Source organism: Pseudorasbora parva, chromosome 1, assembly GCF_024679245.1.
Source record: "Pseudorasbora parva isolate DD20220531a chromosome 1, ASM2467924v1, whole genome shotgun sequence".
Classification (NCBI taxonomy): domain Eukaryota; kingdom Metazoa; phylum Chordata; class Actinopteri; order Cypriniformes; family Gobionidae; genus Pseudorasbora; species Pseudorasbora parva.
This window is the reverse complement of record NC_090172.1, coordinates 5,746,460-5,774,302: the sequence shown is the minus strand read 5'-3', so window position 1 is coordinate 5,774,302 and position 27,843 is coordinate 5,746,460. Positions and strand designations below refer to the sequence as shown.

The window sequence follows — 27,843 nt, the reverse complement described above, 5'->3', positions numbered from 1 at the left end:
AATCCAGATAAATAAGCAATTTTAACCAGGACACGGACCGTAGACCATAAGAAAAAAATTGGCGTCACCTATCAATGACGTCATACTCATATTACCCTCGATTTCCGGTTTTATTTTGTAGAAACGATGGAAACACCAAAGACGCTTTAATATATGATGTGTTTTATTAGACAGCTGAACAACTGTTTGGATACATTCATCTACAGAAAACGAATCATTGTTATACAGCTCAACACAGTTAGTTTTAAATCTTGTTTTCTTGATTTACCATGAGTACCATGTTTTACCATGCCTATGTCAACAAGCTTCTTGCAGAGTGAACGCACAGAGTAGCATTATAACATAACTTTCAACACACTCAAATGTGTGTAATAATATAGCACTGCGTCCCCCACATACACAAGAGTGGAAGAAACGGAATCATAGCCTAATAAAAGCTCTGTGAAATTAAGGCATTAATAAGTCATTTATTTATATAGCATTTGATACAATACAAAAATTGTTTCAATGCATCTTTTCAGTGACAAAAGGAAAATTATGCTTTTCGGATATTGTTCATCTGAAGTCAGTTCTGTTCAGTTCCGGTCCAAACAATTTTAGATTGTTTTTTTTGTGTGTGTTTTTTTTGTTGCATTTTTCACAATGAACATTGTTAATAGAGCTTTACACAAAGCAGTATTATAGCTGTCAGTAAGGAAGCCAGAGGTGAAAATGGCAGTGAAAATAACTATTCTGGAATTTACTTACATAAAGGATAGATGAACACTTAAAGGTGCACTATGTAGTATTTCTGCAGTAACATATCCAAAAACCACTAGGCCAGTGTTATATATTTTGTTCAGTTGAGTACTTACAATATCCCAAATGTTTCCAACTATTAGTAAATTGTGAGAAATTTGTCATTTTAACCAATGAACCGGGACGTCTAAGAGAGTCGCCTGTCAATTCCGTCATATTGTTTATGGTTTTATTCTGCAAAACCGCTTTACTCTTAGCATTGTGAACAAGTGTCACAGCAGCCGCTGAGCGAACACACAGAGTAACGTCATAACATCATTTTAAACACACTCAAATATATCTAAAATGATAAACAGAATCGGTTACCTTGTATTTATGACCAGAAAAGCGAAAATAGCAACTGTGATCAGCGACTGTGTCCCGTCATAATAAAAGTCCCGTTGCTTGCGAGGCGTGTGTTGCTCATCTCATTAACAATCGCTCCAGCAGCTGTGCTCAGCTCCTTAACACTTGGTCCTTCTCTGCTTCAAACTACAGTTACGTTAATAATCGCATCCATGAACATGATCTCTGCCCGAGTCCTATTTTCCACCGGCTGTGAGGTGAAGACCACATGTCCCAAGATACTGTGCTCAAACTTTGCGTCATCAAACTACGCCTTTATTTTGAATAGGCACCCTCTAGCGGACGGAAAAGTTGCATAGTGCACCTTTAATAAATAAATACCCCCCACCCCATTATAACTATATGCAGATTCCATATACCGCCCCCGTGTGGTCCCCAGAGGCTCTGCGGATCCCAGTTTAAAAACCACAAAGATCCAAATGAGTAAAATACTAATAATATTGACCTATAGTGAAGTTTCGATGTAGGGTGGAGGCCGTTGTTATTTTGTAGTCACATATTCTTCATTGCTCTGGAAGCTGACCTGAACGGTGCCTTTAGACGAGATTTGTTTCTCTTTCCGTTTTGGACATGTGAGAGTCAAAAACCACAAGAAAATAAAGACACCTAGAAGATGGAAAGAATATGCTGCATGTTAGACTTTTTGTATTACAAAATAAAACATCTTTCATTAAGAGCCCTTCTTCATTTAGGACCAAAGACACAAATCAAACACATACACAACTGGCACTTCATGCAGAAAGGGTACAAAGATAGGCCTGTACATTGTTCAACAAATGCTCAGTAAAAGAAGATGCTTAATCTTCAGGCAATGTTGTTTGTCTTCCTCACAAGGTCAAAACAATTAATGATGTGCTGTTTTATTTTCCATTTAAAGGGATAGTTTACCCCAAAAATAAAAATTACCCCATGATTTACTCACCTTCAAGTCATCCTAGGTGTATGATTTTCCAGAGTTATATTAAAAAAATGTACTGGCACTTCCAAGCTTTATGATGGCAGTGAATTGTTGGTTAATTTTCTGAAGTTTATATAAGTGCATCTGTCCATCATATAACTGCTCCACACGGCTCCGGGGGTTTAATAAAGATTACTCGTTTGCCCTAAATCGATGCATGTGGCAATCCGATGGAAGTTATTTATTTTAGTCTATAAAGTTTTAAATATGGATATTTCTCACACAAATGCATGGCTTCCCTTCAGAAGGCCTTTAACCCCCGGAGCCGTGTGGAGCAGTTATATGATGGACAGATGCACTTTTATGGACTTCAAAAACGAGACAACAATTAACTGCCATTATAAAGCTTGGAAGATCCAGGACATTTTTTAATATAACTCTGGTTGTATTCGTCTGAAACAACAATAGGATGACTTGAGGTTGAGTAAATCATGGGGATATTTTCATTTTTGGGTGAACTGACCCTTTAACTTGTGTCAAGATCCACCAGCTGGAGTACCCATGATCGCCACCAGAGGGCACTCCTTTGCTTTCCCATCATAAACTATATTTCACATAATCCATTGGCATGACTCTTTACGGTTCGGACGAGTATACTGTTAAACTCAGCTTATATAAGCCCCGTATCTTCGCTCACTCTTTGCGAAGTCTTGTGAGTGGTACTTTACATTTCTGCCTGGTTTTCCTGGACTTTCCTGTGTGTTTTGGACGTTGTTGCTATTTAGATGGATGTAACAGTTACAGTGTAATTATATATTTAAGTACTGAGTAATATTTAGTAACTACATGTACCCTACCCTAACTGTAAGTACATGTACTTCATTAATATTACACAGTACTTATTTGAGCAAGTACAATGCAACAGTCACCCTAAAATAAAGTGTAAGTAATTAAATTAAATGTAAGAGATTGTACTTTTTCAAGGGAAAAGTAGTTAAATTACATTAACGCATTGCACCCAACACTGCTTAACTCATGCTTTTTAAAAAGACATGTTCCATATTCTTACCTTGTACCGTTTAATAACAGTTTTAAAGACAGTCTATGTTTTTCAAACTTAGTTTTTTTGGATTGCTTAAGCACAATTTTCAAAACAGGGCCCGTGTTTTCAAAACACTACACACAATTAGTACAACCACACACTCAATCAGCAAAACACACAATTAGCACAGCCACACACTCAATCAGCAAAACACTACACACAATTAGCACAGCCACACACTCAATCAGCAAAACACTACACACAATTAGCACAACCACACACTCAATCAGCAAAACACTACACACAATTAGCACAACCACACACTCAATCAGCAAAACACTACACACAATTAGCACAGCCACACACTCAATCAGCAAAACACTACACACAATTAGCACAGCCACACACTCAATCAGCAAAACACTACACACAATTAGCACAACCACACACTCAATCAGCAAAACACTACACACAATTAGCACAACCACACACTCAATCAGCAAAACACTACACACAATTAGCACAACCACACACTCAATCAGCAAAACACTACACACAATTAGCACAACCACACACCCAATCAGCAAAACACTACACACAATTAGCACAACCACACACTCAATCAGCAAAACACTACACACAATTAGCACAGCCACACACTCAATCAGCAAAACACTACACACAATTAGCACAACCACACACCCAATCAGCAAAACACTACACACAATTAGCACAGCCACACACTCAATCAGCAAAACACTACACACAATTAGCACAGCCACACACCCAATCAGCAAAACACTACAGAGGCTTTGCATAATTAAACTCTTGTAAAAACTATACACTTCTGTTTAAAAACCACACTTTGTTACCGTATTAAACACACACGTTTCACATTACTAGACTCTGTTTGCACGAGTTACACTCTGCTGTGATAAACCTAAAACACTTTTATCACTTCTACTTTCCTATGATTAGAGTAAACTATCATCAAAAAAGTACAAATATAATGTAAATCCACCAAACACTACACAAGACCAATGTTGCAACTTATTTATTTCTCAACACGCCCAAAATGTTGACATGGACATTGATAATACTGTAACAAAATGTCACTTTATGTATTGTACTGCAAGTTTAATGTTACTGTAAAAAAAACAAAAAAACACGCCTAGCTGGATCTGGCCAGAGATTTCCATCAACATCCCAGGCGATGTTGTCATTAGCATTGTGCTTGAAGACCGATGTATAGTGCTTATACACCTGATCGGTGTGTCTACACTTAAGCAGACAAGTGTTTGCACAGCCGATGACTGTGTTGAACCAATTGTTTAAACGGTGCGGTAATTTGACAATCAGTGCTTTGGTATTGCAAGGAAGCGACTTCATGAGAGATTTTTGTGTGCAATGTATGTTAAGTGTGTTTAGTGTTTTGCAAATCACTGTGTGTAGAGTTTTGCAACAAGTGTGAGGTTGACAATGTGCTTATACTTGTGCAAATATGGGCTGATGTTTTGCTTCTTGAGTGTAAGGTTTTGCTAATAGTGTACTATTAATTTTAGTGTGTAAGCAATCCAAAAAAACTGTAATTTATTTCCTCTTAAACCATATTGGGAACCCTGTTATAAAAGGCTAAAATTAACAACTGATTTGTATACAATTGCACATAAGACTGGTTTTATAATAAAACATTTTTAATAAAGTAAAATATAATTAATATGCAATATAGTGTTTTTTTGTGCAAATGCTCCTCTCTAGAGTAAATTTATCTGATGAACTTTATGGTTTATCTGAGATAAATGCAATGTTACATGACATTGTTTTCTCTTTCTGCGGTTCAAACACTGATTGAATGATAACCTGAGACTTGATTCATTTCAGGAAGGTGCATGGTCTCGTCTGTCAGTGTGCGGTCAGTGTTCTCTTTGGTTTGCATTAGTTTTCACTGCGCCTGAAAATGATCGTATCAGTTGTGTTAGTCTCACGCTGAATGCAGAGTCGGCAGTGACGTGTCCTCAAGTTGAAGGCTAAAATAAATGCTTTTTTCCAATAAGATGAAATTATGAAATTATATTTTGGGATGGCAAATCAGATGTCAGGGTTGTCAAGTGCCAGAGTGAACGTGATTTCACCAAGACCACAATGTTCCTGGATCAAACAATCGGTATGTCAAGGTCAGGCTATTTTCCCACAGATTTTAGAGTAAAGGTATGGGTAGGGTTAGCTTTGGAAAAATCACAGTGACCCCAATGCTACCACGACACCCCTCTGGCACCGTCACTGCACAAGCAGCACTAATACATGTGACATTTTCCCTTTCAGCACAATATCTAAAAAATGACTTTGGATTTATTAAGGGAACATCTTGGGCATTTCAAAATGATATAAGATTTTGAGACATTATATGATATAAGATTTTGATAATTTTTTGATTAATGATATAAGATTTTGAGACATATTTTAGCCTTCAACTTGAGAACATGTCACTGCCGACTCTGCATTCAGCGTGAGACTAACACATCTGATACGATCATTTTCAGACGCAGTGAAAACTAGTGCAAAGGTCACTCAACGGTTACATTTTTGATCAAGACAATTGTGGTGAAAGAAATACATAAATGAAGAAGAATGCCAAAATATTAAATGTCATGGATGTATATTTACTGAGTAATCCACTGTTTTGTAGAGGAGGGTCAAAATTACAAGTGTCAGAGAAGATTTGGAAATTACAGGTGGTAAAAAATGACTTTAGAAAGATGGCAGCTTTATTATTTTATTTATCACACAGAGGTATAGGTCTGAAATCTGTTGACTTTAGCAATCCTTGCTGCATTAACGGTGACAATTGGGGGAAAAGCTCTTGTGGTGTTTTTTTGCCCTAAGTTTGCATGTCTGAAACTTAAATAGTATTGAAAATATCTTAATATCCTTTTACATTTAGTTTTTTAATAAAACATTTTTTAGACAGAATACATTTTAAAGGCTCTATATGGTTCAGAGAAATGGAAAACCAAAAACCAAATGTGGGTCACTTTACATACAGCTGATGTTTTTTTTTGTTTTTTTTTAGAGGAATATCTGAACATCACATAATGTTGAAACTAGAAATGTATCTAGTTTTTTTTTTCTTTTCTATAAACATAATTGCCTATCTGTCTGAGGGCCATGAACACTCTTTTCCCAAAGTCTGCGTGCCTGTAAGCATTAAAGGTCCCGTTCTTCGCGATTCCATCTTTCAAACTTTAGTTAGTGTGTAATGTTGCTGTTAGAGCATAAATAATATCTGTAAAATGATAAAGCTCAAAGTTCAATGCCAAGCGAGATATTTTATTTAACAGAAGTTCCCTTTCAAAGCCTACAGCGAGCGGCCGGTTTGGACTACAGCCCTGCACTTCCTTCAGGAATGACGTCACTAGAACCGTTTGTTAGACTAACCCTCTGCCCACAAGAACACGCAAAATAGGGGGCGTGGTCTTGGCGGGACCTTTCCAGGCAAAGTGCGCTAAGCTGCTGTCCAATCACAACACGGGAAGCGCTGGCCCAATCAGAACTCATTACGTGTTTCTGAAGGAGGGACTTCATAGAACAAGGAAATCATCAGGCCGTTTTTAGGACAGAGGAAACAGCGCTGTACAGATAAGTCAATTGTGTGAAAAATACTGTGTTTTTTTACACGCGAAACATGAACTCATGTTATATTGCACACTGTAAACATAATCAAAGCTTCGAAAACACACGAAGAACGGGATCTTTAAATAATTCCTCATAGCCTTCTTGAACCTAATTCTTAATAAACTTTTATTTTGGTATCTTTATTTTCAAGGCCCAACATGGTTCAGTCCCAGAAAGATTTGAGATCTCAATGTGCTTACATGTAGTTACGATACTGTGTGTTTGAACTCTTGCTGGCTTCAGAAGCTGTTAAAATGAGCAATAGCCCTTCCTCCAAATATCTCTGAAATGGATTCAAAGATTCTTATAAATACACATTTGAGAGCAAGTTAATGTGCCTCAACTTGATCATTTCAGTGGATTTTTTGCACTCAGAGGTTATGATGGAGAGAAACAAGATACATTTCTATTTTCAACATTATTTGTTATTCAGATATTCCTTTTTAAAAGAAAACAAAACCATCAGCTGTATGCAAAGTGACCCACATTTGGTTTTCAACCACTGAAAATGTGTACAATTTACTAATTTACTCACATTGCCACATTAACATCTCCATATAAACATATAGGGCCTTTAAAGTGAAGATATCAAATGAAATGTTTATTAAAAACCAACATCTAAAAGAATATTAAGATATCTTTAATAGCCTACTATTTTTTTTTTTGGGGGGGGGGGGGGGGGGGGGGTGAAATGCTGTTTCATGCATACTGAGCTTTTTACACTGTTAAAGACTTGGATTCCCATCCTAAACATAGACAAAGTTTCAAAAACTAATGTTGGACGTTTGATGGAGTATTTCTGTGTCAAAAATACTCCTTCCGGTTTCTCACAAGTTTCGGAGAGTTTTTTTCGAGTATGGCTCGGCTTGACGTTAATAGACCGGAAGGTCCTTGTATGGGCCGTACGGGCTCTTCTCCCGGTAAGCTGCGTGCGTGACTAGAGCGAGAGAGAAAATGCACGCCGTAAACAGTCTCTCAGCTGCAGATCCAGTCGTCCGTGAACACTTATGTCGGTTATAGTCCACGCCGCGCTCCACTTTATTCCTCCACTTTGACATTAAGCGACTTCAACGCCTCAGCACAGCATTCCGGGAAGGCAGCGCTGCATTTGAACCGATTTGAACGCAGAAATGACGGGAAGCTTCACAACATCGCTTCAGTCGCATCGCAAAGTGGATCTCCACACTCCAAGAAGTGTGTTTTTGACGGAGCGGTCCCAGCGATAAAGGTTCGGTCCTGCTTTGGAAGCAGCCGGTGAGTAAAACTGCTTCAGATGTCTGTGCTGTTGCTTATCGTCACGTGAGTAAACATCAGTAAACGACACGATCGCGTGCTTCCTCATTCAAATGCGCTAACGTTACTCCATTGCTGTTCTATGTATAACGTTACACTAGTCTGACGTGCAAAACCGTTTTGCTTGCTACTGCTAAGGTTTAGTCGCATACAATAGTCCATAAACCGAATCATGTCCTCATAAACTGCGAGTAAACACACACAAATGTTGACAGGCCACTAAATACAGTCCATACCACAGAGACGGACGTCCTGCTGTTGCTGTTTCTATTTCAGCCTGATTCTGGATCATATCTATTAGCTGAGATCGATAGCATGGGCTTCTCCACGCTTGAGGACGTCACCGCTTTGCGTGCTCGTCATTCTTTAGCTCCGCCCACACGATACGCCTCCAGGCTCTCGTTTTTTTCCGGAAAGACTTGGTACAGCCCATATTTCTTTTATAAATATAATAAAACTAAAGACTTTTCGGAGATATGAAGGATGCAATACTACTCTATAGGTACTCAAGATTGACATGAGATTGACTGAAACTGAGTGTTTCACCCCCCCTTTAAGTTTCAGGCATGCAAACTTGGGGTAAAAAAACACAAGAAGTGCTTTTCCCTCATTTTTGAACTCATTTTTGAATGTCACCGTTGGCATATAATGCAAAAAAAGATTACTAAAGTCAACAGATTTCACTGACAGACCTACCAATCTCTGTGTAAAAATAAAACAATGATGCTGCCATCTTTCTAAAGTCTTTTTCCCCCCCATGCAATTTTGCTTCTCAGGTGAAAGTTGTATTTTAACCCCCCTTTACAAAACAGTGCATTACTCAGTAAATACACTCTAAAAAAATGCTAGACTAAAAACAACCCAAGTTGGGTTGAAAATGGACTAACCCAGCAATTGGGTTGTTTTAACTCAACAAATGGGTTGTTTTAAGCAACATTTAACCCATCCGCTGGATTAAATCAACCCACTTGGGGGGTTTAAACAACTCAACTGTTGGGTTATAACAACCCAATTGCTGGGTTAGTCCATTTTCAACCCAACTTGGGTTGTTTTTAACCAAGTATTTTTTAGAGTGAATTCATTCATTACAGTTAATATTTTGTCTTTCATCACTTTCGACCTTTAAAGGTTGTATGCTTTTCATGCTATAATGTTACATCTAATAGTTTACACTCAAAAGGAAAAAAAGAAAAAAAAAAGAAAAAAAAAAAAAACGTGTACCTTGTTCATGAAAGTGCCAGTTGGGCCTGTGTATGATTGCATTCATTAACACACACTTTAGTTTGAATGAACACAGCAACAAGTTCTTACCCTGAAAACAGTTGAGAATGCTGAAAATATAGAGCGAAGGGAGACTCAGTGGGCTACCATGGGTGAAGAAGGCCAGACCCCAGGGCACTCCGAGGACACAGCAGAGCCCAAATAGAGACACCCAGTCTTTCCATGCCCTCCTCTGATGCTCTTTAATCAGAAGAGTCTGTGATCTTAGCTTACGCATCTTTACCAGCACCACCGCCAGCATAGCTATGTTAAAGAGCATTACCAGCCCGAGATAACCGTTTACTGTAATGTAGCTCACCGTCTGTGTGGTCACCCAGCATCTAAAAGATAAGAACCTGTTACAGGCCTGACAGATGACAGGGAAGTAGAAATGCAGTCATTTTAATTTAAATTTTAAACTTACAGGGTGGCTGTTGAATTTTCTTTATCCGTGTAAAGGGAATATTTGTCATAGGCTTTAGTCAAACCGCATATCATCACTGTAAATGTGGGAACACCTATAGGAAAAGATTAATACAGTAAATATATCTAATACACATTTAAATGTCAGTTCACCTAGACTAAACCCAGCCCGGTCTGCCGGCGATTTGATTTTGCCCTGCAGCTCAGTCTGGAAACCTGTCCATACTTTTTTTCCTGCTTCTGTTAAATTTGCAGGGACCAATCACAAACCGGCTTATCCACCTGGATTGGTGGAAGGACTATCCGATTGCATACTGAGTCATTTGAACTGTGCTCGTTGATCACGCCTCTTGTGCAGTAAAAACACAGATCAGACTCCCCAGACCAATGATCAATGTTAAATTGAGCTTGGTCTGGTGATAGCCAGATGACAGTTCACTCTAGGGTTGCCACCTTCAATACAAAAAAATAAGGGACGCCTGCCGCAGCGGTGGCCACACCCCTTGGGGTCACGATGACCACAGTCCCGATGGTGTGCCAGGGCAGTGGTCGTATATCATAACTTAAAACATGTTTTCATAATTTGTATATATATTAAGATTGATACCAATGGACATTATAATAGGATATCTGCTATTGAAATCAGTGTGAACAGATGCACTCATTATAATACACAGCTATGACAATGAAGAACAAACTCAGCTGCTGTAACCTAGAGGGGAGTAGGATAAGAAATTGCTAATTAACTCGAGTAATTTTATAGTGTTGTTAACAAAGATTTTGACTAAAATATTTGTCATTGTTTGCAGTAACACCATCCAAACAGTGAAACCACAACTAAATAACTGTAAATGATATAATATCTACAATCATTTCTTATTTTAATAAAACACTTAACAACATTTATATTTTTGGTAAGTTAAGTAAATATATTTGTATTATTCCGTTTTTATATAGTCTATTGTTAATTCTATAGTATTGGATGATGCAATTATTTAAATTTGTTAAGCATAACAAATAGTTGTTTATTTTATTCGTAAAAGGTCCTATTTTGATCAAATATATATATATATACATATATATATATATATATATATATATATATATATACATACATATATATATATATATATATATATATATATATATATATATATATATATATATATATATATATATATATATATCTTATCTCTTATTAAAGTAATGCTTGTGCCTGACTGTAAAACTTAACCTTAATAAACAAATCATACCATAACATCATTAATGTAGCCTACATTATTAACATTATTTCTTAATAGGCAGCATATGAAATCTAATGTTATCAATCAAAAAATTATTTTCATATAGGGTATTTGGACCTGCCTCCGCCATCGTTTCAAATGGATTCTGCCCTCCTCATGATTAAAATGGCCAGTGAACCTGAAACAAACCAATCAAACAAACCAACGACGGCAGCGACCCAATTAGGGGCAGAATAGGACGTGTCTTCACACAATGCGGGTGGACCTATGTAAAATACGGGACAAATCGCGTCCCGTATTGCTTTGATACGGGACGCGTCATTTTTCCTGAAAATACGGGACGATTCCGTATTTCACGGGACGGGTGGCAACCCTAGTTCACTCAAACAAAACGCAAATTCTGTCATCACATACTCATCCTCATGTCACTCTGTTAAACTAAAACCATTGTTCATCAGAGTGTTCTGGATGTTCTTGTTCATACATTGAAAGCACCTGAATTTGATTCCAAAATTTGAATACATTTGAATTGAGGAAATACACGACATGGAATTATAATTTAAATTTAAATGAAAAACAGTGGGTTTAAAATAAATGCAATGTTTTTTAATTCAAAAAGTTTTCCAGGACTAACTTTCAAGTATTTGAAAGTGTTTTGCGGAAGAACACTTAATGCATTAGCTGTGTTTCTGTAAATTACAATTCAATAAATTCCTCTTCCAAAATGTATAAGACTATATACACTACATCATTTGATGAACAGACAGAAATCTAAAAATGTATTAATTTTTTTAATATTTCAGATGGTTGGTGATTGCTCTAATAATAGCTTGCCTCTTGCAGTATTATAAAATTCAGAGTTGAACTGCACAATGGCTGCTAAAAAGGACAGCAAAGTCAGCAAAGCTTGCAGTTCCATCTCCATGTTATTGTTTAGATGTCATCGAGGCTGGTCTGTTATTGCTGTCGTAAATCATATGATAGGGGCTTGAATCTGGGAAGGATACGCAATTATCAAGAAGGGCCAATCACAGGGAGTGAATGTAGGTAGCTCTGCCATCTTTTTCAAAGTCTCCATTTTAGTCTGTCTGAACTCGAAAAACAAAAAAACCTGGTGTTTTTAAACTAATACAGGATCTGCAGCGTTTACAAAAGTCTCAGTTTTCAAGGTCAAAACAAGGTGTAACCATAGCAAAAGATTTTAAAACGAAAAACACTAAAAAGTTTTTGTGTGTATTTGACAACAGTTTTTCTCAAATGAAATGGTGAAATCCTCTTAAAGTGACAGAGCTAGCCTGACAAGCCACATCAAGATGTTTGGTCTGGAAACTCAGCATAGACAGCTCAATCTGAGGGGCGGGATAAACGGCTGTCTTTCAAACTCCCTCTGCACGCGATAGGATAGCGCTACAACCAACCAGAGCAACGAAGGTGAAGCAGAGCTTGTTGATAGATAGAAACTAGAAACATTCATTGATAGAAACATTCACCGTATCCGGTCGGCAAAATTCCGAACACATCTTCCCTTTTTAAGAATGACTTCAGTGCCGTTCTTTGTTCTTTTCTCAGAGAAAAGCTTAACTCCAAGTCTTCCAGAGTCGCAGTCAAAGCTGATTCGAAAGACCGCCACTCGCCAGTTTCTGTGTTTACTAGAAGAACGCAAACACAACTCGGCCGTCGTCATTATGGCCCCGCCCACCGACTCTATACACGATGTGATTGGCCCGGCAAGAGTTAGGCAATTACAGCTCAGAAGGGTATTGAGAGTTGCTAGACGACACTCGTGGGCAGATTAAATTTGCTGCTGCTAGGATGCGTCTAGATTTCTAGGCTATCTCAGAGCAGCTCTGGAGATGAAGTTCATGTGTTCATGTCCTCATAAAGTGAGACGCTGAAAACACCACGAGTGTCACACACTTCAATATGTGTAGTTAACACAATTGCACTGCTCTTTGACAGAGAAAGATGAAGACCAAGCAGACAAATTCAAATTATATTCAAAGATACTAGTAAGGGGCCAAGCACTGAACGTTCTATGGCTCTTGAGTCTATGCCAGCCCAATGAACCGGTTGCGGGAAAATTATGAAATTTGACACACAAAACAGTCTAAACATTACCACAGCACATTTGGAATCTCTAACTCAATCCCTCTTGCACCACCAACTGTCTAAATGTGCCTTACATTTATGCTAATAACTTTTGAACAGTCGGCTAGAAACTAATTTATTAATAAAAACAGTTTTTCCTCTGATTCCTTGGTTCAAACAATTTGTTCAAACGAAGTGTTCACCAAACTGGTCTCTTTAGATTTGGTGCAGCATGCCGAGTCGAATAATACCCAGTTTTTACATACCAGTCATTTTGAGCATGGACCAATTTTTATTTTGTCGTAAAATATTATATTTTACGAGAACACTGGCGTATTGTTATGTGACTAGATACGTGTCTTCAGTACCATGCCCTAAAGGCACTCAAAGTTTCGGGGGAATGCCACTTTGTGGTCAAAAGTTATAATGAAATTTCCAAAAATGCTAATAAATTTTGATGAAGTAGCTTATTGTAAGGAAACTGTTCTTAATAGATTCATTGGGTCATGTCAAGAACATAGATATCAATTTGCATGTAGGCCAAACTTCATGTCCACCTTTTTGATTTTCTTTAAAAATATAGACTTTTCTAACTCCTCTGCTTGCCTGATTTCATAATCTTTAGACCATGCTGGCAAAAAGTTATGGATTTCATATTGATAGACAAAACAGTTTTTGTATACCGCATCAGAAAATTTGATGGCATGATGCAAAAACGACACTGAGGCTGTGCTTTAGCATACTAACACCAAAATGTGCACGCCATTGTCACCTAGTTGGGCGGCAGTAGTTCAGTGGTTCATGTTGGTTGTCTACAAACTGGAAGGTTGTTGGTTCAATCCCCAGTTCCACCTGACCAAGTGTCGAGGTGTCCATGAGCAAGAGACAGCTGCTCCCGATGAGCTGGATGGAGCCTTACATGGCAGACACCGCTGTCGGTGTATGAATGAGTGAATGAATGGGTGAATGTGAGGCAATATGTAAAGCGCTTTGGATGGCCATAGGGTCTGTTGAAAGCACTATATAAATGCAGTCCATTTACCATTTACCTCACTTTGACCACATTACTAGTGACTATATACATGATCTTTTAGCCATTTTGCCTAATATTATCTTTAATTGTTCATTGTTGCAGTTGGTTACAGCCATGCTTGCATAACTTATCGTGCCTTCTTTGAGCTTGGACCCTTAATTGATGCTTGCAGCTATATTTCAGATTGCAATATGAGTGTACAGCCAAATTCGGTGAAATTCTGTGTTATAGTAAATTCCATGTTTATGACAGGATTATGTGATATCGAAATCGAAGGAGCCATGAGAAATAAATAATGGGAATAATGTTTATTGACTTCAGAATGTGAATTTGAACTCACCCCATCCCACAAGACTTAGTTTAAGCAGGTATTTCTTGATGTAGATGTTGAAGACCTGCACCAGCAGCAGGTACAGGTTGAAGCCTTCAATGGCCGTCCAAGTGAAGGTGGCTAAAAGGCACCAGTGTAGGAGAAGTCCCAGAGCCTTACACACTGAGTCATTGTCTCTCTGTCCAGAAAACCACACGCTGCACAAGAACGAGATGTGCAGCAAGCATAAAGAACCTGAGAGCTGTACATGGATGAAGAATGAATGCTCGCATTGCTTCTTCCTGTTGGGTAGATGGTGAGAGATATTAGATATGTACCACAGAACATCTCATTCTGAAACTATCAAGTCTAAAGTATCGATTTAATAATAAACTTACCGTTGACACAGAAACATGACAATCATAAGCGCTGTAAATGCTATTGAAAGGCCAGAGCCAACATATGAAATGTAGTTGAGATGGACAATATGGGACTCTTCAGGAATTTGAGGACTCTTTTAGAAACATTGAGGGCAAAAAAGTGCATTTGAAATGAGTCATGAACAGCCAAGTTTAATCTGAAAGCCAAAAAGGTGACTGAAGGCCATCATATGGCAAATGCACTTACAATGAGCACTGCAAAAAAGCTCAGATGATTACAACTGCATACAAAGTCTCCATCGTCAATGGTAGTCTCACAGCCATCTGTACTCCAGTTACCTGACACACACACACACACACACACACACACACACACACACACACACACACACACACACACACACACACACACACACACACACACACACACACACACGTACAGAAAGTCAATACAAAAACATATTCAAATGAGAACTGTCTGTAAAGGATGAAAATAGGTTTGAACTCTCACGATGAGAATTACAAAATAGGTCATTCTCAGGAAACAGATGCAGATGCAGATGCTACAGATACAGATCTTCACATTATCTTACTTTTCAACCTCAGGGCAACACAATAGAAACCCCCCTTTTTAGGGCTGCCACCTTATAGTAACTAAACGTTAGTTTATGTGAAGAGGTTTGATTGACCAAATTTGAATTGGTCATTTGGTCGCAGATAAAAAAGTCCATGTGGTAATGATGTCCAAATGTCCAAATTATGTCCTATCATTTATCGACCTTAGACATGACTTATCACTTTAAAGAAATAAGTAGTAGTCTAAAGTTAGCGACTTTACTTGGATGTTTGCTCTGACGTTAACCTAGATAAATGTGCGCTATTATTAGGCACATATCTATTATAAAGGCTCATTACCCCATGGATGATAAAGATATAGTTCTAAAAATCGTTTACACCAAGGAACAGCAGATTTCACACCACAGCTATGACGATAACGACAGAGAAACGATAAGGTGGGAATCACTTTCAGATTCAGCTGATGAACGATAAAATTAGTGACAGCCAATCAGAATCAATCCAGATTATCATCCGCTGGACGCTAATATAGTTATCTTTATAGTTTTCTTGGTGTAACGGGCCTTAAGTGTGAATGTAAATTAGTAAATTGGACATTTTTACTTAACCTGCATTTCTCTCTGTCCACCTTATTGTTAATATAAGAGCATGTGTTAGAAAGCATGAGCAATTTTGAACAGTAAAAATAAGGGACACGGATAACGGAAACTCAAAATATCTGTACAGTACCACACAGTATTATAGGTTATGTATAATTTCTGTATACATAGGTATATGCATAATAGGTTCTCATATATAAACCTTTTTTATAAAGCTTTTGTAGCGTTATGAAATTACTTTCAAAAGTTCTATTAATCAAAGAATCCAACATGGTTTTCAACATGGATTTCTCATCTCAGTATCACCGTGAATATCATAATCATTTGTTTGCAATATAATCTACAAATGCATAGACAAGCAAATATCCCTGCCATGTTTAAAGCCATTTTACTGTGGGTTGGTTCAACGTCACATGACCTGCAGTGCGCTTGCGGCATTCTGAAAGGTTGAGATTTTTTCATCTCGCTGTGGATCGCGATGGCATTGCTGTCCATTTGAGCAAGCTTAACTTGCGTCTACATTTAAAGGTCCCATTCTTCACGTGTTTTCGAAGCTTTGATTATGTTTACAGTGTGCAATATAACATGAGTTCATGTTTCGCGTGTAAAAAAACACAGTATTTTTCACACAATTGACTTATCTGTACAGCGCTGTTTCCTCTGTCCTAAAAACGGCCTGATGATTTCCTTGTTCTATGAAGTCCCCCCTTCAGAAATACGTAACGAGTTCTGATTAGGCCAGCGCTTCCCGCGCTGTGATTGGACAGCAGCTTAGCGCACGTTGCACGGAAAGGTCCCGCCTCTTAGGGTAGATACGCACGCTCAATGTTATTGCAAAAATGTCTATATTGCCTTATCAATTTGAGCCGGAATCAGACCCAGAGAATATCGAAGAGGATCGATTACAACCTGCTCAGGAAAGACTTTTGCTGGATGTTTCAGAATGGTAAGCTGTCTATTCAGTAGTTTAAACTGATCATTACAAACACCAACAATCGATGGTGTCTGAATGAACTACTACACTTTTATATGCTACATTTTTCGGATTAGTTTCAATTACCATCTAACGTTAGTTAACAAAGCTAAACAGCGTTGCACTTTGTGTCATGAGTTGCATAAACTGTTAAACGGACCGACTTAAATAATAAAATACACTTACCGGTTGTGGTCCATAAACAACGCCTTCTCCAGACAAAGAGGGAACTGCGTCATCTTTTAAGAATAATCTTTCTGCGAATCCGGCATTAAACTGATTGAGATTGAGGAAGCAGTCCTCAGCAAAATGTGCTGCACATAGTTTTAAATTGTGATTATAATTTTCCGGAACCGAGTTAACCATAAACTGTAGCCATTGATCTCGTACATCGTCCGTGGGAAGGCCAAACAAAGGTGATTTGACTCCGGGATGAAAATAACAGCGCTTCAATGGCATGGCGACAAACACACTCTACAAAAACAATTCTCCTATTCTCGACCTGCAAGAGCAAAAGGACAACGCCCTCGAATTTGCGTGTTCTTGTGGGCGGAGGGTTCGTCAACAAACGGTTTTAGTTGCGTCATTAAAGCAGGAAGTGCAGCGGTGTAGTCCAAACCGGCCTTCGCTGTAGGCTTTGAAAGGGAACTTCTGTTAAATAAAATATCTCGCTTGGCATTGAACTTTGAGCTTTATAATTTTACAGGTATTATTTATGCTCTAACAGCAACATTACACACTAACTAAAGTTTGAAAGATGGAATCGCAAAGAATGGGACCTTTAAAATAACGAACTTGAGCGTGCAAAAGACACAACAAATGTGTCAATAATTCGATCAACGTAGCAGTCAATAAATGGGACATGGGAGGTCACGTACGGGACAAATCAGGTAGGCCCAATATACGTGACATCACGGCTAATATGGGACAGATTGCAACCCTAATGGAACGAATGAAAAGCGGTTTTAAAAGTTGAACTTGTTTTAACTTGAGCACCTTGTTTTTAGAATGCTGTATTGTGTGCAAAATGCTGCAAAAACAAGTTTAAATTGGAAAACAAGGAGAAAGTAGCACAGTAGAATGGAAAAGAGCATTGTATGAACTGCCCCTTTACTCTTTCTGCTTACTATTGTGTATAACATGGGAAGATGCTAGTACAATGGATGTTCCTCTGATGAAGTGTCCCACATGTTTTCCAGAGCCAAAAAATGGAGGTGAACTGATCCTGTGAAATTTCTTATGGGCAGAATTGGATCTGCTACATAAAACTGGTGCCGTGACCCGGATAGAAGTAAGGTTTAGGATGGCCAGCTATAGTAAAAGCTGTATGAGTAAGCCTCACTCCTCTGGCCTCAGGAGGCACTTTAGCAGTTTACGTAAGAGGCTGTGATCTTTCATGAGGTGTTTACACTAACCAGGACACTTTCAATGCGGAAACACCAGGTCAAATCCAGCTGGTCACAGGGCTAGAAAGAACTGTACAGGTTACACAAGGCTTCCGGCGGCATTGGCTTACAGTTATTTTACTTGTACAAAAACTGTCTGTTACACTGATTGATATTTCAAAATGGTATGTGTTATCATTATATTTTAATATATCCATATAATAAATAATATATCTTGATCATAAACTCACTGGTTTGTAGCGCATTTAAAAAAAAAAAGCTTTATACGTGTGCTAGAGTGTTTTGAAATGGTCATTATTATGGTTTAGTATATTTAAGTAATTAATATAATATCATAAAGGTGTGACAACTCAACAAATAACCATTTGACCATGAAAATAATTAATCAGGGGCAGACTAAAGTTCACTGCATGCATACGCAGGATTGGTAACCTCGTTACTAAAAAAACAAAAACCAACACTTAACCATACAGACTTTCCTGTTAAAAACTCTCAAAAGAATATTCTCTCACAGAACAATCTTTGTTTTGCATTTTTAATGCATCATGCAAAAAATATTTTTTTAATATATTTTTTCTTTTATTTGTAGTATTATAATGTGTGTGATTTAACACCAGGAAGCACAAACTGAATGATTATACCTGAATCCAAAGACTTTAAATGAATTCCAAATTCCCTCTGACATGAAGCAGGTTTTTCATGTCACCATCTTCCTTCAGAGATGCCACTCTGAAGGAGGGCAACTAAAACGCTAGAAGGACTGCCTCAAGGCCAATTTGCAACTATGCAACATGGACCCAAATGAGCTTGAAGTGATGGTTGCAGACAGGACATCCTGCCATACACTCATTTGAGGCCAGCTCCATCACTACTGCAGAAGACAAACGGAGACGCAGAAAGCTCAACATCTAGTTTGTGTGACACCTGTGACCGGCTATGTGCTTCAAGGATAGGCCTCTGTTCACATCGTAGGACACACAAATAGCAATAACTGCGACGAGATCTGTCGTGTCGAGCACTCAGACAACCAATGTAGCACTTTCAGAAACAACTATTGATCTTTTGGTACTAGATTGTGATTGCATTTTGTGGACTGGTGTAATAGTTCAACAATTAACCACTGACAGACCCATATATTTGTGATGGTTTGGGCCTGAAGTGGGAAAAAATTATTTCTTAAAATTAATGCACACACAAAATGCACTGCTTTTGAGATTGACCTGGATGCTGGAGGACAGTAGCCTGGCTCTGCCCTCCTACAAACTTCCACAAAATTTTCCTTTTCCTTCAGTACTATGTCTGGGACTGCGGTGTATTCTTAGGTATTCAATCTATGAACAGAGGGAGTGGCTGAGAACGATGACGTTGATGTCGAGCGCTAGTTTGTAGTTCAGTAATGGCGGCGGAGAAAGATGTGAACAAAACCATTAATTCCGTTATGGCATCGCAGCCGAATATCCAGAAGTTAAAGCCAGAGCAAGAACAGTCTTTGCTGGGGTTTGTTGGTGGTCATGATGTTGTGGCCCTCCTCCTCCCCAACAGGGTGAATTTGAAAAAAGTTAAAATTTTCCAGCTTGCTCTGATAGTGGTAAAGGAGTTGGCTGAAGCCATATTTGGACGGTAATTTATTTTTTATTTTTTTTGGGGGGGGGGGGGGGGGGGGGGGGTCGGAAGGTATTGTCATCATTTACAGGGCCTAGTCAGTTATTTTATTGCCGTCCGTCTCCCACCGCCCGGGGAAAAATCCCCGGCCGAGTTACCTACTGCTTTTGACAAACACCGAGGTCGTGTGGTGATGTATTAGCTGTCAGAATCCACATCTCTGAGTTTTCAAGAATATATCACTTCAAAATGCTCTGTTTATAATCATTTTTGACCACTGCAGGGCATCGTACAGGTGCGCTTTGCTGTTATTTGGATGCATTTCTAAACTTGTATTTCTTAAAAATGCTGGCAAGTATTAACAAGAGCAATATATTATATCAAAACTCTCCCATCCACCGTGGCGTGAATAAATCCCAATCCAAATGCATGAGTTGGTTTTATCACTGAGGTGGCCTGCACATTTATTTTGATGGATTTCCATGCGTGAAACAGGCGAAGGGCGCATGACATACGTCACGACCAAACGTTAGCGATTGGTAATGGCAGACCCAGAGTGGCTCAGGGCAGATCCAATAGTTTTAAACTTCAACAGAGAACCCGCCTTCGCGGAAATAAACGCTTGTCAATGGAGAGTGGCCAGACTCTATGTACAAAATAAACGTACAAGAGTCTGGTAAGACCAGGCCAGGAGGACACGGCATTTGTTTCACTTTATATAGAGAGGGTTTCATTTATTTAAAGAATTGATTTTTTGCTCTGAGGATGGTGTGAAAATCATACTGACCTCTGCCGTTTTCATCGAGATGCCAGTACACACAGATTCCCCTTTCATTCTGCAATAATGAAGTTCAACTTTTAAAGAAGTGGAAATTGGCAGTTTTTAAATAAAAGCCACATAGCCAATGTGTATTTTTACAGTTGCATTATGGGGTGGTGTGAAATCATCTCACCTCACTGCTATTGATGAATCTGAGCTGAATTGGCTGAGAAAGGTTGCGAACTTCTTTCACACCAAGCCAAACTCCCAACACTCTTTGCCCATACAATATTGGGTCTGACTCACTCGGGTCCTTTCTCTTCTGTGTCAATACCACATACCACAAATGAGCCAAAAAAAAACAAAAAAAAACCTAGGGTTATGAAATGCTGATGGCTTCACACAGAAGATCAATTCAAATCAACAGCACTTTTAAGGACAGACATACTCCTGTGTACCTCTGTGTCTGAACTGCTGCTGACTCTGAAGATGGTCTCATTGAGAAGGGACACATTCAGATCCACTTCTGTATCATTTTCATTTCTGCTCCTTCGCAATGCTTCAGAGGAGATATTGATTATATAGCCATAGTTTGTATCCAGTGTTGTCTGCAAAAACAAAGGTGAAGGCACAATCCAGTGCATAACCTTTGTGATCTTCCTGTATTATGTAAAACCTATAAGGCCATGTGTCTGAGACGTGTTGTTTTATGACTATACAGTTTGTTTTTACATGTTGATCAATCAGATCATTGTCTAATTTGCCATAATATGCATAAATATTTTTAGAGCACCAAATACATACATGTATATGATGTTGCATGTCTGTGGATTGTGTAATGTCTGTTAAATCATGTTTAATTAGTACTGATATTTATTCTTACCTCTGAGGGGGACATTTTCCTAAAGAAATAGTCTGACCTATCCATTAGTCGCCCTTTTGGTCGGGTGCAGTTTCTCATTTGCTCTTCTATGCACCTGTCAAAAAAAAAAAAAAAAAACATACTTTATGCCTTAAAGGGGTACTTCAGCGCTGGGAAGATGAATCTGTATTTAAACTGGGTCATCAATGCAGTAGAAATGTGAAATTATTTTTGAATTTGGTGTCTTCTAGACTGAGAAAAGACAGAAAATGTATTTTTGTCCCATGGGGATGAAAGACTACAATTCCCAGAATGCTTCGCTGCCCTGTGAGGCCATTCCCAACACCACCAACTTCATTACTGTGACTGAGTTAGAAGACACTACAATTAAAAACTGAACGTGTCTGTTCAATATAATGAGTGAGTCACCGCGCGAGTATCACAGCACTGAGCACTAACTGCACGAGTGATGAGAGCTGAGGTAATCGCGACTACACTCGCGGCATACATTCACACAGGAGTTCAGTCTGGCACGCGTTTCAGTTCATGCCTTTGCAAGCTTAACTTTCATAGAAATTAATTTGAGATGTTAAAAGACTTACATTGCTCACCATAGCTCCGTTTAAATGATCCTGTCTGCAACCTGAGCTCTCCCTGCCAGCTGAGTGTAATCTCCCATCCCCCATACGCAGATTCAAAACATGCGGAAATAGCTCCCTCTGCTGGCTGTAGTCTTTAGCCTCTGGGCAAACATTCCTCCTATGATGCAAAAATCGTCATTTTGCATCATAGGAGGAATTTTTCCAGAAATAAAATGCATAAATCTCTCGTCTCAGGGAGATATGAGGGGGGAAAGCACAATAATTTGAATATTCTCCAGGGTTTCTACTGATACAAAGCCATATGCTAATCGCTGAAGTAACCCTTTAAATCATTATAACATGTTACCTGACAGCCAAGGAAGCTAATATGTTTCTGACCTCTTGAAATGTTTAAATCATTTGAAAACTTTATACTTGATACAATATTTTTTGGATAAAATAATTACTTACCGTGGAGCATCTTTTCCTCTCATACATTTTTCTGGAACCTGATGACAAAACGTCCTTGTACCTGAAGTCATTTAATACTTGGTAAATATTCTTTGTAATAAAATAAAAACCAAACATTTTGCAAACAAGTATTCACACAGATTTATGAAAATACTTACATGCTAGCAGTGCTGGGTAGTAACTGATCACATGTAATCTGGATTACGTAATTTGATTCTTGTAATTAGATTATATGACATTTTAAAAAACAGTTGCTTTTTTTTACATGTTATTCTCACAATGGCAGTAAATTATTCATAATTCATTGATTTTCAATCTGGTTTCCGACCTCATCACAGCACAGAGACAGCGCTCATAAAGATTATAAATGATATTCGCTTAAATACTGATACAGGCAAAACATCAAATCTGTTTTTACTCGACCTCAGTGCTGCATTCGACACTGTTGACCACAACATACTTCTAGACAGGCTGGAAAACTGGGGTTGGCTCTCTGGGATGGTCCTCAAATGGTTCAGGTCATACTTAGAAGGGAGAGGTTATTATGTGAGTATAGGAGACCATAAGTCTGAGTGGACGTCCATGACATGCGGAGTCCCACAAGGGTCAATTCTAGCACCTCTCCTGTTTAACCTGTATATGCTGCCACTGAGCCAAATAATGAAAAAGAACAATATTGCTTACCACAGCTATGCTGATGACACCCAGCTCTACTTAGCGCTATCACCTAATGACTACAGCCCCATTGACTCCCTGTGCAAATGCATTGATGAAGTTAACGACTGGATGTGCCAAAACTAACTTCAGGTAAACAAAGACAAAACTGAAATCACTACATTTGGAAACAAAGATGAAATTCTCAAGGTGAACGCATATCTTGAGGCTAAAGGTCTAATAACAAAAAATCAAGTCAGGAATCTTGGTGTGATTTTGGCAACCCGATCACACATAAATGCGTATAAATAGTACGAGTGTGCAATGTCGTGGAATGTATACGCCAAAACTCATTTTGGCGTGCATATGATACGCTGTTTTTCGCGTGCATATGATACGCACTTTATGGCGTATATATGACACTCGCTTGGGTAGGTTTAGGGTAGTGGGGTGGGGGGTTCGTATGTATAATACGCCATAAAATGCGTATCATATGCACGTGAAAAACAACGTGCCATAGGCACGCCAAAATGAGTTTTGGCGTATACATTCCACGACATTGCACACTCGTACTATTTATACGCATTTTTGTGAGAATACCCAGGATTTTGGAGTCAGACCTGAGTTTCAGTAGTCATGTCAAAGCAATCACTAAATAGGCAATTAGGCAAGACTGGAAACTGGTTCATGTTTTCATCACCAGCAGGGTGGACTATTGTAATGGCCTTCTCACCGGCCTTCCCCAAATAAAGACCATTAGACAGCTTCAGCTTATACAGAACGCTGCTGCCAGGATTCTGAGCAGAACCAGAAAATCCCAAAACAAGGAGAGTCTGCCTTTAGCTATTATGCCAGCCGCAGTTGGAACCAGCTTCCTGAACAGATCAGATGTGCTCCAACAGTAGCCACATTCAAATCCAGACTCAAAACACATCTGTTTAGCTGAGCATTTACTGAATGAGCTCTGAGCACTGTACGTCCGACTGATTGCACCTTATCTTATCTACGCATCATCTTTTTATTCTTTTTATAACTGTTTTAGTTTACCTTTGTTCTTATCTTTGGTTATCATCATTTTATTATTTTTAATTCTCTTTACAACTGTATATTTATATTTCTTATACATCTGTTGATTAATATTTTTGGTTAGGCCTGTCTGACTGGAAGAGATTGGAAAAGGAAAGCAGTGCGCTTCGCTTCTTTCTGCTTGTGGTAGCAGAGAGCGTAAAGAATATATATATATTTTTCTCGACTGTGTATACATTAAATGGACATGTTGACATACTTTTTGTGTAAGTTTGTCCGTTCAAGCGCAAGACTTGAAAGATAACTCAGTATTTGCGCGCTGTGAGACGAGTGCGCGCTCTCAGATGAGTTCAGAGACAGATCTTCACACAGCGCGGGCGCGCTCTCATTCGCGTCTTCTGGCGAAAATACCCGGGTGATGACGGCGAAAATGACTGGTCATACGGCAGCACTCATGCGTTGAACACAGTTTACAAAGAGAAACCGTTTTGCCCGTTTTTCTTTTATAATCGCTGTTGTAGGCCTATCACTGAGGAGCCATGTATCCATCGACAGAAACATACATAAAAGCATTATTTTAAAGTTACAACCCATATTAAAGATGCGTCATCAGATGTGAGATGAACCGCAGTGCAATTGCGTTACTGGCACCTTTTACACGGCACCCCGCTCACGTCAGATGGCACCCTGGCTGGGCAATGCTGGTCTAGGCTATAAGTTAGGCTAATTTATATATATATATATATATTTTTTTTTTTTTAATTTTAAAATTTTAATTATTTTCTATTTTTGGTAGCATCATTTATTTTTAGATTTATTTGATGGGAAGTTGTGATCTGTGCAATAAATATTACAGTTTTAAACAATCTATTTTGTTTTATTGTTCCACTGTATTACTGATATTTACAATAATGTATTGAATTTGTTAGGTGTCTCTCACATTGTCCCACAGCAACATTAAAATAGTGTCGATTAGTGTACAATGTTTTCAAATAATAATTTATTCTATTTAGTTTCCATTTCATGTATTTAACATTTAATATTGGGGGCATCTAAATTATTTTACATATTTGAACATTTAAAAAAAGTGTAACACGTAACTTGACCAACAGTGGAAATAAATATTGAAAGTTATGTACAAACACTTGTCTGATCTACTCATTACTTTTTTTTACAGTAATGCAAATAGTTACTTTCCCTGGTAATGAGTTACTTTTATTATAGAGTAATTCAGTTACTAACTCAGTTACTTTTTGGAACAAGAAGTGAGTAACTATAACTAATTACTTTTTTAAAGTAACGTTCCCAACACTGCTAACAGGAGGTAACGTCCCCTACGGAGCCCGTCTTGGACCGACTTGTAAGACATTGTGAACCCGCTCCATCTCTTCCATCTCAGTACCCAAATTTAGAATCAGGCAGATAGGGATTAATTTATCACCATCGTATCTTTTTTTTTTTCTCTTTACAACTATTTTTATTTTTATTTTATTTTAATTACTTTTTCTTTTGCATATGTTATCACTATTTTAATGAATTTGTATGTAAAGCACTTTGAATTGCTATTATGTATGAAATGTGCTATACAAATAATCTTGCCCTGCCTTGATTTTCTCTACTACTTTTGTTGTCTGCATATATACACTCAGAAGGTCTTCAATGTTTGCCGAATTGCACACACAGACCATCTACTGAAAACGGGGAGTGACAGCATTTGATCACTTGAGTTACAGAAATCATTTCACATTTAAGAAGTGTTAAGATTGTTAAGTGTTAACATTGCATATGTAAACTTGAAACCCTAACACTAAAAATACTTAAATGGTTTGAGTAGGACCAACTTTATGAGTATTGAGAACTATCTTTTCCTTTTGAGGTCACAAAACGGACACATTTGAAGTAAACTGGACTGTTTCGTTAACTAATTTCCTTTCATTTAGACTAACTTAAGTTTAACTAAAACTGGGCTGGCTGGGATTTATTATTATTAATTTTCTTTTTTATCCAGCATGCTTCGAAAGGGATAGTAAATTATTATATAATGTTGTTTTTTGGGCAAGATCAATAGTAAGGTATTAGTAGTGATTAATGTTGTGTTATGCTAATTTAGAAGAGTTTCTGTTAATATGGGTTTTGGAGAGTTACCATGGTGACAAGGAGTTTGGTTTGAAAGCAGGTAAGTTACACGTTTTAAAGTATTCATTTAGTACACTCTAAAGAATTCTGGGTAAAAAACAGCCCAATGTTGGGTCAAATATGGACTAACCCAGCAATTGGGTTGTTTTATCCCAGTGATTGGGTTGTTTTATCCTAACGATTGGGTTGTCTTAAGCAAATATTTAACCCAACTGCATTGTTAAAACAACCCAATCGCTGGGTTAAAACAACCCAGTTGCTGGTTTAGTCCATATTTGACCCAACATTGGGTTAAAACAACCCAGCATTTTTTAGGTGCAAGTGCTGTATCATGCTATTGTGTTAAATTGGCATTTTCTGAATTGGGGAAGTTGACAAAGTTTTTGTACAAATTCACGTTGTTTTACATTTACATTCAATGCAGAGATTCCCCAACTATTTTGTCAGCTGAACTTCTTTTGACCTAATATATTTTTATATAAAGTACGCCCTGAGGAATAAGATTATATTGACTTAAATGTGTAATGTAATGAATAATGTTACAATTAAAATGTTTGTACTGATACAAATTTAGTAACTGACTACAACTTGTAAGTGATCTACCCAGCACTCCATACTAGTATATCACAATAATGTAAACATGATTAATATCAACATTTCTTGTTGAAATAACTTGAAATTGGTACTCACCCGCTTTAGTCTGTATTGTGTAGGAAAAGATCCAAAGAACGAAACAGTATAAGCCTCTCATTTCTCTATTCCTCTAGTGTGCATGTGTGTGTTAGTCACTCTCAAAAGGTTTTGCCCGTTTGCTGTGGTTTCCTGTGTGACATTAGTTTTTAACTTCATTTCATTGCAAAGTAAGGAGACATGACGTACTTAACCGGAAACTTATCAACGCTAGACATGATGTGATGATAAGGTCAAAACAATCCAGACATTACTAAATGAATAACAGATATAAAAAACGCATTATTTGTTCAAGGTAGCCACACACACACACACACACACACACACACACACACACACACACACACACACACACACACACACACACACACACACACACACACACACACACACACACACACACACACACACACACACACACACACACACACACACACACACACACACACACACACACACAATTTTTATATTTTTACTTTCTAAAAAAATCATCTTGCATGATTTATGATCATTTTGAAAAGTGGGGACATGGCCAGTGTCCTCATATTTCACCCTTTTCTTGTAATAACTGTGTCATATCCATGTCATTATACATATTTTTGTCCTCATATTTCACAAAAACATGCCCCCCCCACACACTTATTATTCGTATTAATAAATTCAGCAACACAATAAAAGAATAACTGCAAATCTAGCATTTTTCTTTACAAATCACAGCTTT

The 27,843-nt window shown here is 38.1% G+C and overlaps 1 protein-coding gene across 2 annotated transcripts; it reads right to left on the bottom strand.

The window, feature by feature from the left end:
• Nucleotides 1-148: 148 nt before the first annotated feature.
• Nucleotides 149-27,243, bottom strand: adgrg3 (adhesion G protein-coupled receptor G3). 2 transcript variants are annotated; one of them, XM_067448403.1, is made up of 12 exons: nucleotides 27,123-27,243; nucleotides 22,617-22,677; nucleotides 21,586-21,679; nucleotides 21,161-21,310; nucleotides 20,896-21,024; nucleotides 20,730-20,778; nucleotides 15,034-15,125; nucleotides 14,805-14,920; nucleotides 14,437-14,708; nucleotides 9,733-9,826; nucleotides 9,360-9,649; nucleotides 149-1,749 (listed from the first exon to the last, which is right to left on the bottom strand). In XM_067448403.1, the coding sequence occupies exons 1-12, from the start codon at nucleotides 27,181-27,183 to the stop codon at nucleotides 1,625-1,627; spliced, it is 1,533 nt and encodes a 510-aa protein (XP_067304504.1). In that variant the 5' UTR covers nucleotides 27,184-27,243; the 3' UTR covers nucleotides 149-1,624. The 2 variants fall into 2 exon arrangements, with proteins under 2 accessions (XP_067304504.1, XP_067304513.1); XM_067448412.1 differs by lacking the exons at nucleotides 22,617-22,677; nucleotides 27,123-27,243 and having other exon boundaries at nucleotides 21,151-21,261; nucleotides 21,586-21,660.
• Nucleotides 27,244-27,843: the final 600 nt, after the last annotated feature.

What these genes read in the sequence shown, in the direction of transcription:
- adgrg3 (XM_067448403.1), bottom strand. Translation starts at nt 27,183, where the DNA reads ATGAGAGGCTTATACTGTTTCGTTCTTTGGATCTTTTCCTACACAATA. An exon ending in GATTCATCAATAGCAGTGAG is followed by an intron (nt 20,779 to 20,895) that starts GTGAGATGATTT and finishes TCATTATTGCAG; the next exon opens with AATGAAAGGGGAATCTGTGT. An exon ending in GCTTTTTTGCAGTGCTCATT is followed by an intron (nt 14,921 to 15,033) that starts GTAAGTGCATTT and finishes TGTTTCTAAAAG; the next exon opens with AGTCCTCAAATTCCTGAAGA.